The 14,850-nt window shown below is 52.6% G+C and overlaps 1 protein-coding gene across 1 annotated transcript in view; it reads right to left on the bottom strand.

Annotated features, from left to right (window-relative positions):
- Nucleotides 1-1,067: 1,067 nt before the first annotated feature.
- The window catches only part of KCNK3 (potassium two pore domain channel subfamily K member 3), a 36,727-nt gene continuing 22,944 nt past the window's right edge, over nt 1,068-14,850 (bottom strand). The window contains exon 2 of the mRNA XM_043917756.1: nt 1,068-2,131. Coding sequence (XP_043773691.1) covers nt 1,209-2,131 — 923 coding nt within the window. The 3' untranslated portion in view covers nt 1,068-1,208. The remainder of the gene's footprint in view (nt 2,132-14,850) is intronic.

Here is a 14,850-nt window from a genome sequence, read left to right as displayed (position 1 = left end):
GGTCCTGGTCTAAGGCCCAGCTGCCCACCCAATGCCGGGGTGTGCAGGCCAGGAACTTCGCTTGCAAAGAACAGGCAGAGGAGTCAGAAGGCAAGAGAGCACTTGGGACAAACAGCCTGTGTTCTTGCTCCCCTTTGCCTTTTGTTACCCGCGTCACCTTGGGCAAGTCGCGTCACACGTCTGGGTTTCAGCGCCATCTGTAAAATCGGGATGAGAACTCCTGCCCTGGTGACCTAACTGGGGGGCGGGGCGGGGGGGAGGTTGAGAATCAAACAAATCGGTAGAGAGGACAGGGTTTTCCAACTCACTCCACAGATCTGAGAGTCAGTGATTAGTAGCAGCAGCCAGGAACCACAAGGAGGAAGTTTTCTGTTTGATTCCAAGGGGTGTCTGATCTGGAAGGCTGGGTCTGCCTGCGAGGATGTGCCTGCAGGCCAGTTAGCTCTCATCCACCAGGGGGACCATTCAGCAGACTGTTGGGCCCCTACGTCCCCCTTCCCTTCTCCACCCCTCCTGCAGCCTGCCTGTCCCTGCTTCCATCTGCCTGCCCTCTGGGGACTAGCTTTAGGGACTGCTGGGTTTCCATTTCCTCCAAAACTGCAAAGCCATGCAAAACAACACCAAAGGGAGTGGGAGACTGGGAGACACGGCTGGGGATGAGGAAGGGGAGTGGGACTGAGTGGGGGTGACCTCGACAAAGATACCCTGACTTCTGGAGCCAAGGGAAGGTAGGAGACCTGGAAGGACAGAGGTATAAATAGAGATGCAAACTTACACAGAACACTAACTTCCCTCCAGAAGGAGGAAGGGGAGGGGTTGGGGGGGGGGGGGTCTGGATACCAGCAGGGGCCTCTGCGAACTGGCGAGCTCCTTATTTTTCCAAAGGGATGGGAGGCTCCCAGCTTCTGCCTTCCCTCCTCGACTCCCCTCCCCCCAAGTTTCACATTTCTCGGAATTTGCAGGGCGCAGATGGGGACTCCGGGGTTCCTCAGAGCCCCAGCTCCTGCCGGCTGGTGCAAGCAGGCACAGTCGGAGGTGGGGGGCAGGGGGAGGGTGGTGAGGGGTGTAGGGGCGCCCCCACGGGGCCGAAGGCGGCTGGGGCAGCCTCTTCGCAGACCCCTGCTGCTCCTGGGGCAGAAGCCCCCTCCCCCCCACCCCGCCCCACCCCGCCCGTGCTCCTACGTGCTCCAGGCCCCGGAGGGGGGCGTTCACACGGAGCTCCTGCGCTTCATGAGGCTGCGGAAAGTGGACAGGCTGTGTAGGCCCGTGGACACGGAGCTGATGGCGGAGCGCTGCGCCCCGCTGCAGAGACAGCGGTGCGAGGGCGTGTCGCTGTAGCGGCCGCCCCCTCCTGGCGATGAGTGGCTCTGCTCTACGCACGTGTCGGACGTGGAGAGGTCCCGGGGGATGATCATGGGGATGGAGTACTGCAGCTTCTCGCGGCTCTTGTACCAGAGGCACGAGCACATGGACTGGAAGTGCAGCACTTCGGCGTAGACGTTCCGGAAGCCGCCGCCGCCGCCCGCCGCGGTGGACGAGGCGGTGTCGGTGGTGTGCGCGCTGCCGCCCCCGCCGCCCGCGCCGCCCGCGCCGCCCCCGCCGCCCGCCTGCCCGTTGCGCGTGAGCAGCGCGCGGTGCTCGGCGTCGCGCTTCTCGTCCTCCGCGTTCATGGTCATGAAGCGCAGCACCACGAGGTTGAGGAAGGCGCCGATGACCGTGAGGCCCGTGAGGATGTAGACGAAACTGAAGGCCACGTACTGAGGCTGCGTCTGCAGCGCCTGGTCCTTCTGCAGCGCCACGTAGTCGCCGAAGCCGATGGTGGTGAGCGTAATGAAACAGTAGTAGTAGGCCTGGAAGAAGGTCCAGTGCTCGTAGTAGGAGAAGGCAGCGGCGCCGATGCACAGCGTGCTGATGCACGAGAAGAAGCCGATGAGCACCATGTTGGCCATGGACACGTCGGCGCGCCGCATGCCCAGCCCCCTCTTGGCCCGGTGCAGCAGGTACTTCACGAAGGTGTTGATGCGCTCGCCCAGGCTCTGGAACATGACCAGCGTGAGCGGGATGCCCAGCAGCGCGTAGAACATGCAGAACACCTTGCCGCCATCGGTGCTGGGTGCCGCGTGGCCGTAGCCTAGGGGAAAACGGGGCAAGAGGAGAGAAAGCACATGCTGATGGGGCTGCCCTTCCAGAAACCTGCCTCCCTTCCCCCTGCTCTCTCCTCATCTTCTGCCACGGTGGTGCGGAGTCTGGCCTCTTTTTCCGGACAGGGAAGCCTGGGGCACTGCAGCCCATGAGGTCGCAAAGAGTCGGACACGACTGAGAGACTGAAGAAAACAACACATAGTTATGGGCGCATCCTTGTCCCCAGGCACTGTGCTAGTTCTTCGCTGATGATTTTTCGTTTATTCTTCTGACCACTCCCTGGGGGTCGGTAAAGAGGAAGAGGAAGCAGGGAGGGTTAAGTGCCTTTCCAAGGTCACACTGTTTGGAAGCAGAGCAATTTGCCTTTAAATTAGAGTCTGTTTGATCAAAGACCCGACCTTTTTCTATACCCAGAAGAGGAGCTGACTGGGGCTGCTGTTGGGAATTTAGTCATGGGTACCATGAAGAGCACTGGCGAGTCAGTTGGGAGACCTGGCTTCTAGTTCACTGCCTGTGGGCATTGAACCTGTTCCTAGTCCTCTCCAGGCCTGGGTTTCCTTCCTATAAGGGAGGAGGTTGGACTTACTGAGTTCTGACATCCTGGGATTCGATGTGAAGGGAGGGAAACTAGGGTTCCTTGGTGAGTTCCTTGCTGCCAGCTAAAGCGTGGGGTGTAGTTCCCCACTGGGGCTCCCAGAGGCAGCCGGCCCACTCGTGTCAGAGAAGGGGAAAGGAGACAATCCCCTCCCCCCATGCATTAGTGCTCCATGGTCCTCATCAGACTCTGTTTGGGGCCCTGTGGTCATCCTCTGTGCCTGCCCCCGAAGTAGGGTCTGTCCTTATAGGGAGGTGGTGTTGCCTTTGTCAAAGCAAGAGCCTTCCAGGTGTTACTATCACCAGGCAGGCAATCTCAACCCATACCATGCCCACCATGCCCTTCAGTCCTTACCCAGCCAGGAGCCAGGCAGAGGCAAAGCCTCCCTCTGAGCCAGTTATCACATGGCCTCAGTCAAGAGTCCTGCCTGGAGGACAAGAATCCGCCTGTCAACACAGGGGGCACAGTTTCGATCCTTGGTCCGGGAGGATTCTACATGTGTTGGAGCAACTAAGCCTGTGTGCCACAACTACCAAGCTGGTGTTCTAGAGCCTGCAGGCTGCAACTACTGAGCCTATGTGTTGCAACTACTGAAGCCCATGCACCTGCCTAGAGCCTGTGCTCCGCAACAAGAAGAAGCCACTGCAGTGAGAAACTCGATCAACACAGCAAAGCGTAGCCCCTGCTCACCACAACTAGAGAAGTCTGGCGTACAGCAGCAAAGAACTAGTGCAGCCAAAAATTAAAAAAAAAAAAAAAAAAGTTCTGCCTGGAGACATGGAGGGGAAAGGACCCTGGGTGGAAACTCAGAAGTCATTGGCACAAGTTCTGGCCCTGTCACTAGTGGCTGTGTGACCTTGGGCAAATTACTCCCCCTCTCTGAGCTTGTTTCCTCATTTGTAAAATGATGTCTGCTGGTCCTGGCCCTGCTTCCTTCACTGGGTTGTTAAGATACTTACTTTTATCAACAAGATTATTATAATAAGGTAATGCTTTCTATTTTCCCCTCCCTTCTCAGCCTTACCAAACTTAACCAAATGCTTCTTCTTCCCTGCAGCCATCCTGGATTGCTCACAGCTGGAAGTGATCCCTGCCTTGAGTGGCACTGAGAATGTTCAGCTTTGAAGTCCAGGCCCTGCTCTGTCACTCAGGTCCCCCAACTACATATGAATAGCTAAATACTGGCTTGGGGTCTGTGAGAGTGGACACTGCTGGACATTGTCATGTTCATCCCTACCCACCCCCCCTCCCACACACATTGCCAGCCAGGCCTGTGGAGTATGCCCCAAATTCATGTGATGAGTTGATGGCAAAGTGGGATACCGTCTGCCTTGGTGTCTAATCTGCATGCAAATCCCTGCTCTGCTATGGACTGTGTGTGTGTTTTGTTTGTTTTAAAAAACTGTCTGAGGGGGACCTCTCTGGTGGTCCAGTGGTTAGGACTTCTTCCACTGCAAGGGGCATGGGTTCGATCCCTGATTGGGGAACTAGGATCCTGCATGCCACTCGAGGTGGCCCAAAAATAAAAATAAAAAACTTCCCTAGCCTTAGTTTCCAACATCTGTTAAATGGGGCTAATAACTAGCACCTGCATCACAGGGCTTCAGGGAAAAATAAGTGAGAGAATGTGTATAAGGCACTTAGTATAGAGTCTGGTACATATCAAGTGCTCGATAAGAACTCCCTGTGATTAATAATGAATGAAGCACCAGGTTTCCTCCACATTTCCAAGAGATCACCTGGGCTGGTGGACATCTCAGTTCCAGTAAAGTCAGCATCGCTGTGAATCTTAAAGCTTAGGGAGGTCTGGGGAGTGTGAGGTTGCGGGCTGCTCTCAGATTGGGGTCCCCTGCTCCCCAACTATGGCATCTAGCTGGTGACGGTGTCATCCCTTGCCAGGGGCCTAGATAGCTGAGCTCTGGAGTCGCTGGGCCTGGCCCGTCTGGGCCCCAGCAGGGTGAGAACAGATTGTGCCCGCCAGCTTGGCCACGGCAGCCAGACCACAACTCACCTAGACAGCCGGGCGGGCCCGGAGCCAGAGCAGCTCCTCATCCTGTCCTTCCCTGTCCCCCAGCGGAGGGTGTGGGGGAGAGCCTGGCACTGTGACTGGGGCTGAACACAGATTGGGAGGCATGGACCAGCCCCGGCTTGACCACATGCTGGCTGTGTGACCCTGGGCAAATCCGTTCCCCTCTCTGGACCCCTCTGGTCTGCTCTGCACTGTGGGGGTTTGAGCTTCAGCTGTTAATTAATTCCCACCCTGGCCGTCACCGCTACAGCTGCCATCAGGAGTAAAGGAGAGAGAATTCCCTGATGCTCCAGGGATTAAGACTCCATGCTTCCATGGCCAGGGGCCTAGGTTTGATCCCTGGCCAGGGAACTAAGACCCCAAAAGCTGTGTGGAGCTGCCAAAAAAAAAAAAAAAAAAAAAGGAGAGACTGGACATGAAAGTACTTTGGAATTTGTGGAGCTCTCGAAGGAAGGAGCAGTGAGAGGATCTCACAGGGGAAAGCCGGCCTGAGAATGTAGTCCTGAGGATCAGGAAGTTCCCGTGGGGTCAGGCAACCGTATCCCACCGTTTGAAACATATGCTACTGTCACCACCATTGCCACCTCGTCTTGTGTTTGTTCATAAGCTGGGACTGCTCCTGATCCTCTATCCTTTAGGAAAACCCAGTGCCTTCCTGTCTGGCAGCCTCAATGCCCACTGTGGCTGCCCACAGAGTCCCCCACCCCCACCGCAGAGCCTCAGGCCCCTGCTACAGCCACTGTCCTGTCCAGGGTGGCCCCTGCCTAGACATGCCTCACCCTCTCAGTCAGATGCCCTGCAGGGCCCACTCTCCCTTCCTACCACACGCTGAGGCTTCAGATCTTATCCTTCAGATACATTTTAAACTTTAATGCTCAAAAACTTCCTACAAGGTCGTTATTATGACTATCTCCATTTTTTATGGTTGGAATAATGAAGGCTGGAGAAGCCTCGTGAGTTGGCCAAGGCCTCTAGACACTCTGACTCATTGCTCATTCCAATGCCTCAGAGCCAATTTATCACCCAGAAAGGCAACCAGGATGGGAAACTGAGGCCACAGAGAAGAGCATCCCACTGGGAGCCCCGTCTCCGGGCACTGCCCTGAGCTGGACGTGGCAGAAATGGCAACAGGGGTGTGATGCCAAGGCATTCGGACGCTTTTCCGAGGATCGGGCCTAGGGTCAGTGTGCCCCCGCCCCTTCGCCTGTTCTATTGTCACTGGGTAAAAGAGCGAGGGAGCCAGGAGGAGCTACTGACGTGGGCACCCAGCTTGTAGGGGAGCCAGCTGGGGTGGAGCCTCTCCCCGGGGGCCCTGGAACTTCTGGGAAGTAACTGGGAGTTTGGCAAGGCCTGTCTGCCTGCCAGCAGGCCAGCCGCCTGCCCCAGTGCTCACCCCCATCAGGCTTGGGTTTATGAGGGACAGAGGGACGAAGGGAGTCCCCACTTTTTCCTTCCTGTCCAGCCCCACGCATCTCAGGGTGAGGGGCTCCCTCTGTTCTTGTGTGACCCTGACACACACAGAGGCTGTGCTCCGGGGATGATTCTCTGAGGGTCCTCCCTCACAGGACCTGATGACCCACCAGCCGACACTCACGTCCTGACCAGGAAGCTCAAGCCCCTGCCTATCAGAGCGCTTACTGGGGCTGCGCCTGTCGCCTCTTCTCCCAGCCACTTTTCCTGAATCCAGCATAGACTTAATGATCCTCAGAGCCAGAAAGGTCCTTACTGATCATATGGTCTAGTCTTTATATTGTACAGATGAGGTAATGGAGGCCCAGAGAGGGAGAATGACCTGCTCAAGGTCACGCAGCTAGCAAATGGCAGAGCCAGGACTATAACCTGGGATATTCAATCCCAAACTCAATGCTCTGTCCTCTGCCCTCTGCCCTCTGTCTCAGTATAACCAAGGTTGACCTGTTCATTCAACCAGAACCCAGCAGCCCCTGCTTGGGAGCAACCCAGCTAAGAGATGCCTAGAAACCTGGCTGGAGCATAGAATTTACCTGAGGAAGCCAGGTGGCTGGGTGTAAATAGTCATATGAATATTTTGAGACAACAGGAAAAATTAGGTGGGATGGGAACCTCGGGGCCTCAGTTCTTCTGTTTTCTTCCCAACGTCACCAAGGGGCTCAGAAATCGGCTGAAGCTCTGTCTTCCAGGGAGACGCAGAGGGTTGTGGTCCAGTCCTCCCTCCTACTGAACTTTTTCTCCCTGTGGCCTGTTTCCTTCTAGTCAAAGCACAAATAACCAGCCTGAGCCCTTGGTAATGGCCTTGGCTGGGTTGGACTCAGCTGTGTGGTCCCATTGACCTCACATGCCCGCAAGCTTGAGTGCCTGACCTCTCACTCCTGGCCTAGCTGGCAACATGGTTAGAACACTGGCCACAGCCTTGGGTGAAAGAACAGCATGGGACTAGGAGACTGGAGATCTGGGGCTCTGACCCGGCCCTGACCGTAACCAGCTTGTGCCTCGGTCAAGTCCTTTTTCCTCTCGGGAGTTCAGTTTTCCTCATTTGTGACATGGAGAAATAGGATAAGATGAAAGGTCCTCACTTTTCCACCCTGGTTATGGATGCCTTTCTTTTTCAGTTTACCCACTCATTCATAAAGTCTAAATTTTGAAGGATTTTACATATGAAATAAAATGTTGATCAGTACAGTGTAGCTACTACCTAGAATAGGCACTGAATAGATAATTGTGAAAAAATGAATTATTTTCCTATTAATTAGGAAAACTTGCCAATCAGAATTTCTGATTAGCATGGAATAACTGATTTTAAGAGACTGAATTAAGTTATTGTTATGCTTTTTAAATAATGAAAATGGATATTTCTGTTTTCCACAGAATCTCTGCAGTTTAGTGGTATAGTTAAGAGTAGCCTTTGGAGTCAAAGATATTAACTGTGACCAGGTTATTTAATCTTCTAGGTGCCTCAGTTTCCTCATCTGTAAAGTGGGAATAATGACGCGCTTAACTCATAGAGTGGCTATGGGGATTTGATAAGTTAGTTGACTTAAAATGCTCAGGATGTTGTGTGTTTAGTCACTCAGTCATGTCCAACTCTTTGCGACCCCATGGACTGTCTTCTCTGTTCATGGGAATTCTCCAGGCAAGAGTACTGGAGTGAATTGCCATGCTCTCCTACAGGGGATCTTCCCAACCCAGGGATCAAATCCAGGTCTCCTGCATTGCAGGCCAATTCCTTATTGTCTGAGCCATCAGAGAAGCCCAAGGATGTTGGAATCAATAAATATTAATCATTATTATGAATATTTGGGGGAACATCAAGATTAGATGGTCGTTAAAGTTCCTTTCAGCATCTACATTCTGAGATCAGTGTTGCCCAAAGGTAGATTTCCTAGAATACTAATTTCATGGACTGTTAATAACTGTTGGGTGAGAAAAGGGTTGCTTAGTTAAATTAAATTGCAGGGAATGCTGAATTCAACTGGATTCTCTGTCATTTAAGCGGAGGCTTTATCAGAGCCCTACATGTGTTTGTGAGCAAGGTCAGACAAAGTTGGGAGAATGTGCTTACGTTTTCCTGCTTATGTAACCTTGGAATGCTTCTCTTACAGTGCTTATTGCTGGATGAATGTTCCTTGGAGCAACAGTTTGGGAAACATTCTTCTGTAGCATCAAGAACTCTATGATTCCTTATTCCAGGTCCCTGACTTTGAGATTCTCTGGTGTCCCGCCTCTGGTTGGCCCAGCCCCTCTGTAGATTAGAAACACACAGCCCTTAGCAATGCCTAGCTGCAACCCGTTTCTGGGTTCCCCGCAGACTTAGTTATCTAATGTAAATACGGCCCTGACCAGGCTGATGTTTGCCCTAAGGGAAGGTGGATGAGGTGACCTGTGGCCAGAGATGCCCACAGGCTGTGCACTCTGGGCCAAGCTGGGCTGATGCAAAGCTGCACGTGGGGAGGAGGTGTGATCTCAGGATGCTGTCTGGGCCTGGTAGGACAGCCAAAGAGGACTGGGGGCTCAAGAGAGACAGGGCAGTTCCCAGGGACTGGCTGTGAGACCCTAGGTGCCCCCAGAGGGGGGGTGGGGCTCTCCTGCTGGGCCTGCAGAGGGCACCTCAGAAAGGCCCACGGAGGACTCACAGGCACAGACAGGGAGCCACCCCCTTGGTACAGAGGTGGCAGCAGCGTGAAGCCAGGAAGTAGGAATGGAGGCGCTGCTGGTTCCTTTGGTGTGTTAAAGGAGATGTAGCGGAAGGAAGCTGGCAAGAGTGCCCAGGCCTTCGGGAGGGAGGCAGGAGAGAGGCTGCCCAGTTGGTGGAGGTGGGGTGGGGAGGCAGGCCTTCTCCTTCCATCCTCCAGAATCCGTCTCAGACCTCGCCTTTTCCAAGGACCTTTGGAGTACCTTCCCAGGGCTGGAGGCGCCTCTCCCTCTGCCTGGCTCCCAGGCTGGATTTGTGCAGAGGAGTTCTGCAGGACTCTGAGCTTCTGGAAGGCCTGCAAGTCCCCTCGGTGTCTGGCACAAGGCTTGGTGGGTGCAGCTGCTCAGATAACACTGATCAGCCCAGACAGCCGAGAAGTATGAGATGTGGATGAGAGAAAGCTCCTTTAGACACCCAGGGCTGGGGGAGGGCAGGGAGGAGAGGCCATTGTGACTCACAGCTCCTGCCCTCCGGGTGGCCCTCAGGCCCCTGCGAAATGAAATCAGCTTCAGGGCCCAGAAGGAATCCCCTCTGTCCCAGGCCTGGCTAAGGCCCGAGGTAGGCCTGGGAAATCACTCGTGCCTCAAGGATCTGGGCTGGGAGGAGGGACCAGTGCACAGAACCGGGTCTGGAGTTTGTCCCCCTCCATGCCAGAGTGCCAGGGAAGGACAGTTCTCAGGCACAGCCCCCCTCCCTCAGCCCTGTCCCTCTCCAGGGCCTCTCTTCCCATCTTCCTGGCTCCTCTTCCAGCTCTTGTTTCTATTGCCCACCATGGTCCTCCCCCTTCTCCATCTTCCTCCCCAACTTTCCCCTGTGGGGGCCTTCTGCCCTCTCCTCTTTCTCTCTTTAAGCTCACTGCCATCCACAGGTGCCCCATGACTCCGGCTCAGGGTCCTCTGATGTAGGACAGTCCCCCTCTTCCCCCCTCCCCAGGCCCACATGGGATTAGGGGGAGTTGAGGAGGGGGGGGCAGTGCTGGTGTCATGGAAAATCGCCGCGGCAGCCAAGGTCAGTGTTTGCAGACACAGCCTGGCCTGAAGCCAGGCCTGCCTCCCTGGCCAGCTCCCTCTGGCCTATCCCAGAGGCCAGCTTTGCACAGGGGCCCTTGGAGGCACCCCACGGCTGTTCTGGGTTCCAGGGGCCAGGGAGCTATCTGTCCTGGAATATGGGAGGCTATGTAGTTCAACTTGTTCATTTTACAGATGGGTAAACTGAGGCCCGGAGAGGGGCAAGGACAGACCCAGGACTGAAATCCAGGGCACTCTGATCTCGCTCAGTCCTCACTGCAGAGGGGACCCCTCTAAAATCTGTTCTGGTAGGACAACAAAGAGTGAAGGTTGTTGTAAGTGTCCATTAAGTCAAAGGCTAACTTGAGGTGGGTGATGGAGCCAAGAGAAGCAGACCCAGATGATGAAACCACAGTCTTTGAGCTAAAAACACCTTCTGTCTGAAGGTGAATCAGATGCAACATCTCAGGAGAAGCACTTTGAAACCTTCAATGCCCCATCCAAAGAGAAGGTTATTATTACACAAATTATTAAGATGCAAAGCAAAGGTGGGAAATGGTTCAGAAAGAGTTTAAGATGGGACCTCAGGGAGAGCTAATGGTGGAGAACTCCAGTTCAGGTATCAAGAAGGGCTTCACAGAGGAGATAGTATTTGCCCCGAGCCCTGAAGGATGGAAATACAGGGCTCTGTTGGAAGGGAGCTGCTAAAACAGACACAATGCTGGGAAGACACGTGGCATGTTAGGGGCAGAGAAAATTAACCCAAGGCTGATGGGCATTCTCACTAATGGAGGGTGAGGGGAACATGACCAGACACTCTCAAGAAGGCAGCTACATTATACATCTCAAGAACCTTGGAAATGTACTGCCTGTGACCCTGCAATGCCACTTCTAGGAATCTCTCCTGGCAAAAGAACCAGAGATCGGAATTAAGATTTATGAACAAGGATGTTTATAGCAGCATTTTCATTGTGAAAAATTGCAAACAGTCTGAATGTTCACCAATAGGGTCTGGCTAAACATATTAAGGTATATTTATGTGGTGGAATATTGTGCTGCCATTAAAGTGCTATTCTTAGGAGTTTCTTAATTACATAGAAAGACTACTATTGAATATGACATACAGATGATAGGATACAACTCTTTATGTAATGGGATCCCACAGTAAACATACAAATATGAAAAATGTAACTACATACACACACATAGAAATAGAAGCTTAAAGTCTCCTGAAAGTTTATCTTCGTATCATGAAGTGAAGTGACAATCCCTCAGTCGTGTCTGACTCTTTGCAATCCCATGGACTGTAACCCGCCAGGCTCCTCTGTCCATGGAATTCTCCAGACAAGAATACTGGAGTGGGTTGCCAGTCCCTTCTCCAGTGGATCTTCCTGACCCAGGGATTGAACCTGGGTCTCCCTCACTACAGGCAGATTCTTTACATCTGAGCCACAGGGGCAGAAGCCCCTTTGCATCATGGGCTCATGACTAATTTTAATTTTCTTTTATATATATTTTCTACAGAAATCTATTACTAAGTAGAAAGCAATGAATATTATAACAACAGCAAAAACTGGGGGTTATTTGAAGCAGAAAGTTCACCTGAATAGTGAAAGTTGGTAAGGGAGCAAAGCTAAAATGTGAAGAACTTTAAAGGGGAGGGGCAGGAATTCAATCTTAACTTGAAGGCACTGAGGAGCAATTGACAGCTCCTGAGTATGGGAGGTATGTGCCAAAGAGGTAAGGAGATGGATTTTCCTGGCACCCCTGTGTATATTGGTGGGGATGGCAGTGAGAAATGGCAGGAAGGATGCAACAGGAGACCTCTGCATGGTTCCATTGTCAAGGGCTCAGGCTTAAACTAGGCTCAGGAGGGGAGAGGGGAGAGGAGGAAGGGAGGAGAGAGGAGGAAAAGTAAGGAGAGGGGAGAAGGGGAAAAAAGTACATACACCATGTGTGAGATGCTCTCATATTTATTTGTGGATTTAAACTATAAGGCCCATGTGTAAGTTGCTCAGTCATGTCCGAGTCTTTGCGACCCCATGAACTACAGCCTGCCAGGCTCCTCTGTCCATGGGATTCTCCAGGCAAGAATACCAGAATGGGTTGCCATTCTTTTCTCCAGGGGATCTTCCCTACCCAGAGATCGAACCTGGGTTTCCTGCGTTGCAGGCAGTTTCTTTACCTTCTGAACCACCAAGGGAAGCTGTTTAAGGCCCATGAGGGCAGAGATTTTTGTCTTTTGTTACTACCAGTTTCCCCATTCTTAGAAGAGTGCTCAGCACATAACTGGCATTTAATAAATCTCTGTAGAATGAGTGAATCAAGGAAAGGAGACCTCAAAGATGATCCTGAAGGTTGAATGTGGTGGAACCAGGGAGGATGGACAGAGCATGAGGCCCAGAGCAGGCGTGTTTTGGGCAGCAACCCTGGGTGTCCCAGGAAGGGTATCGACCTGGGAACTGCCAGGTCTGTTCTATGCCAGCCACTGCATCAGGTGACCATGGCCCAGGCCTGTGGCCTCTCTGTATCCTGTGACCTGCTCGAAAGAACATGTGCGAACTTATAACTTCTAACAGATTGGATCTGGTGGGGTTTTAATTAAATGAATCCACCAGGGACGGTCTGGCATTGAGAAAGGAATTCTACAGCACAATTTAAAGTGGACTTGGCCACCTCAGCAGATGGCTGGAGATGCCAGTCCCCCCGCAACCCCCGCTTGTGCTTCTTGAAAGGCTGTGTCTGTAAGTCTGGCATCTGGCTGGCCTGAGTCCTACACTTACACATTCTCCGGCTCTTCCTGCTTTGCCCATGGAAGAGAAGCAGGCTCGTGTTGGCATCTCTTTGTCAGACTCCCCCAAAAGGGACTTAACTGCTCCCAGCAGGAAGTCTTGCTGGGTCATGGGGGCAACAGTGGCCAGCCTGGGTGTTCCCAGTTGACTGCACCACGTGTCCTGGAGCTGAGCCTGCCGGGAGCCTGGCCGCCTGAAATTGCATCCTGCAGGCAGTGTTGTGTGGGGTGGAGTAGGCCCCAGAGGGTAGGGTAAGCAGGCATGGAGTTAAAGAACACCCAACCAGGAGTCAGAAGTCTGGCTCTCATCCTAGTTCTGTCACCACCTTGCTGTAGAACAGGAGATGGTGAACTTTTTCCTATAAATGGCCAGATAGTAATATCTTAGGCTTCACAGGCCTTTTGGTCTCTTGCAACCGCTCACCTCTGCCATCATATCAAGAAGGCAGCCATAGACAATATATAAATGAATTGGCATGGCTGTGTTCCAATAAAACTTTATTTACAGAAAAAGGAAGTGGACCATATTCAGTCCGTAGGCCCTAGATGGCTGAGCCTGCTATAGGGTCTTTGTTAAGGCATGTCAGCTCCGAAGCCTCACTTTTCTTACCTATTACATGGGATGTTCAATCAGAAGATTATTTCTTCTCTGACAAACTATATTTTAGGATTGAATAAATTTCTAGCTCCCTCTGTTCCACATACCACATATAGGCCATGAAGGAGAGGAATGGGTTTTGAGCAGGGTCTGGAGCCCAAGCCTGCATGTGGAACTGGTATTCACAGCTCTTTGGAGGCCATGGCTGCATTTCCCGATTTCTGAACACTGTTTTGCTCTTTTTTCCTCCCTGATAGGCTTCTACTCCTCCATCAAAGCCCATCCAGCAAGTCACTCCCTTTGTGAAGCCTTCCTTGATCCCACCCACCTAAACAAATCAGCACTCCTGGAGCCTTTTGTTCATCATTCACCATTCCACAAACATTCATCCATTCAGCCAGCAAACGCGCTTGGAGCCCTTAATATAGGCAGTGCTCTAAGTTCTAGAATAATAGCTATGTCTGTGTTGTACTTAAGCAGCACTCTGTCATTTACAAAGTAATTTCTCTACATTCTATTGTTTGAGCTGACACAGCAATCCTGTAGAGGAGGTGTTTACATTATTACTATTATTTTCTATTTTACAGATGTGGAAATTGAGGCTTGGAGAGATAAAATGTTGTATCTCAGGCCATACATGCCAGAATCAAACTTGAAATTCAAAGGCCATTCTTTCGACATTGTACTTGGCCACCTCGGGACCCTCCAGGGTGGGATAAAGTCAGAAGACCTGGGTCTGCTTCCAGTGTACCGCTGTGTGATCCCAGGCAAGACCCCGCCCTTCTCCGGGCCTGGGGTTCCTCCTCTGGGAAACCAAGAGCTGGAGGAGATGCTCTTGAGACCCGTGACATTCTAGGATCTTGGGCTTATGGAGGGCCCATGTTCCCTCCCCTACAGGGGACTGTTGAGCCTCCAAGGCCATGGCCCTGAGCCTCCAAAGGCGTGTTAGACCCATAGTTGCTGGGGCACTTTGCAGAGCTGTCCCCACCAGCGCTGAGCAGAGGCCGGGCACAGGGTGATAACCCTTGGACTGTCCTGGGGAATGGAAGGCTGAAGCAGGCTGGCCCCACTGAAGCAGAGGGGCAGCCAGAACTGACCCCAGAGACAAAACTGAGTCCTCACACAGCCTCCCAGCGCAGGAGGCTGCAAAGAATCAGGGAGGAGATTGGGGCGCATCCCTGCCCGAGTCTCCCTCGGGAAGTCTTGCTGGTCCCTAGATTCTCCCTTCTGAATGCTGAGCCCTGAGGGGCCCCTAGCCCCACCCACAACTAGCTGGAGGGACCAGTCTAGGGCCTTGAGCTTCTCATTTTCGCTTCTTTTTAAAAAATATTTATTTGTTCCCTGGTGGCTCAGACTGTAAAGAATCTGCAATGCAAAGGACCCAGGTTTGATCCCTGGGTCAGAGAGATCCCCTGGAGAAGGGAATGGCTACCCATTCCAGTATTCTTGCCTGGAGAATTCCATGGACAGAGGAGCCTAACGGGCTACAGTTAATGGGGTCAAAAAGAGTTACTAACATT

Source organism: Cervus elaphus, chromosome 11 (genome assembly GCF_910594005.1).
Source record: "Cervus elaphus chromosome 11, mCerEla1.1, whole genome shotgun sequence".
In the NCBI taxonomy this organism is placed as follows: Eukaryota; Metazoa; Chordata; class Mammalia; order Artiodactyla; family Cervidae; genus Cervus; species Cervus elaphus.
This window is presented reverse-complemented; position numbering and strand designations above follow the sequence as displayed.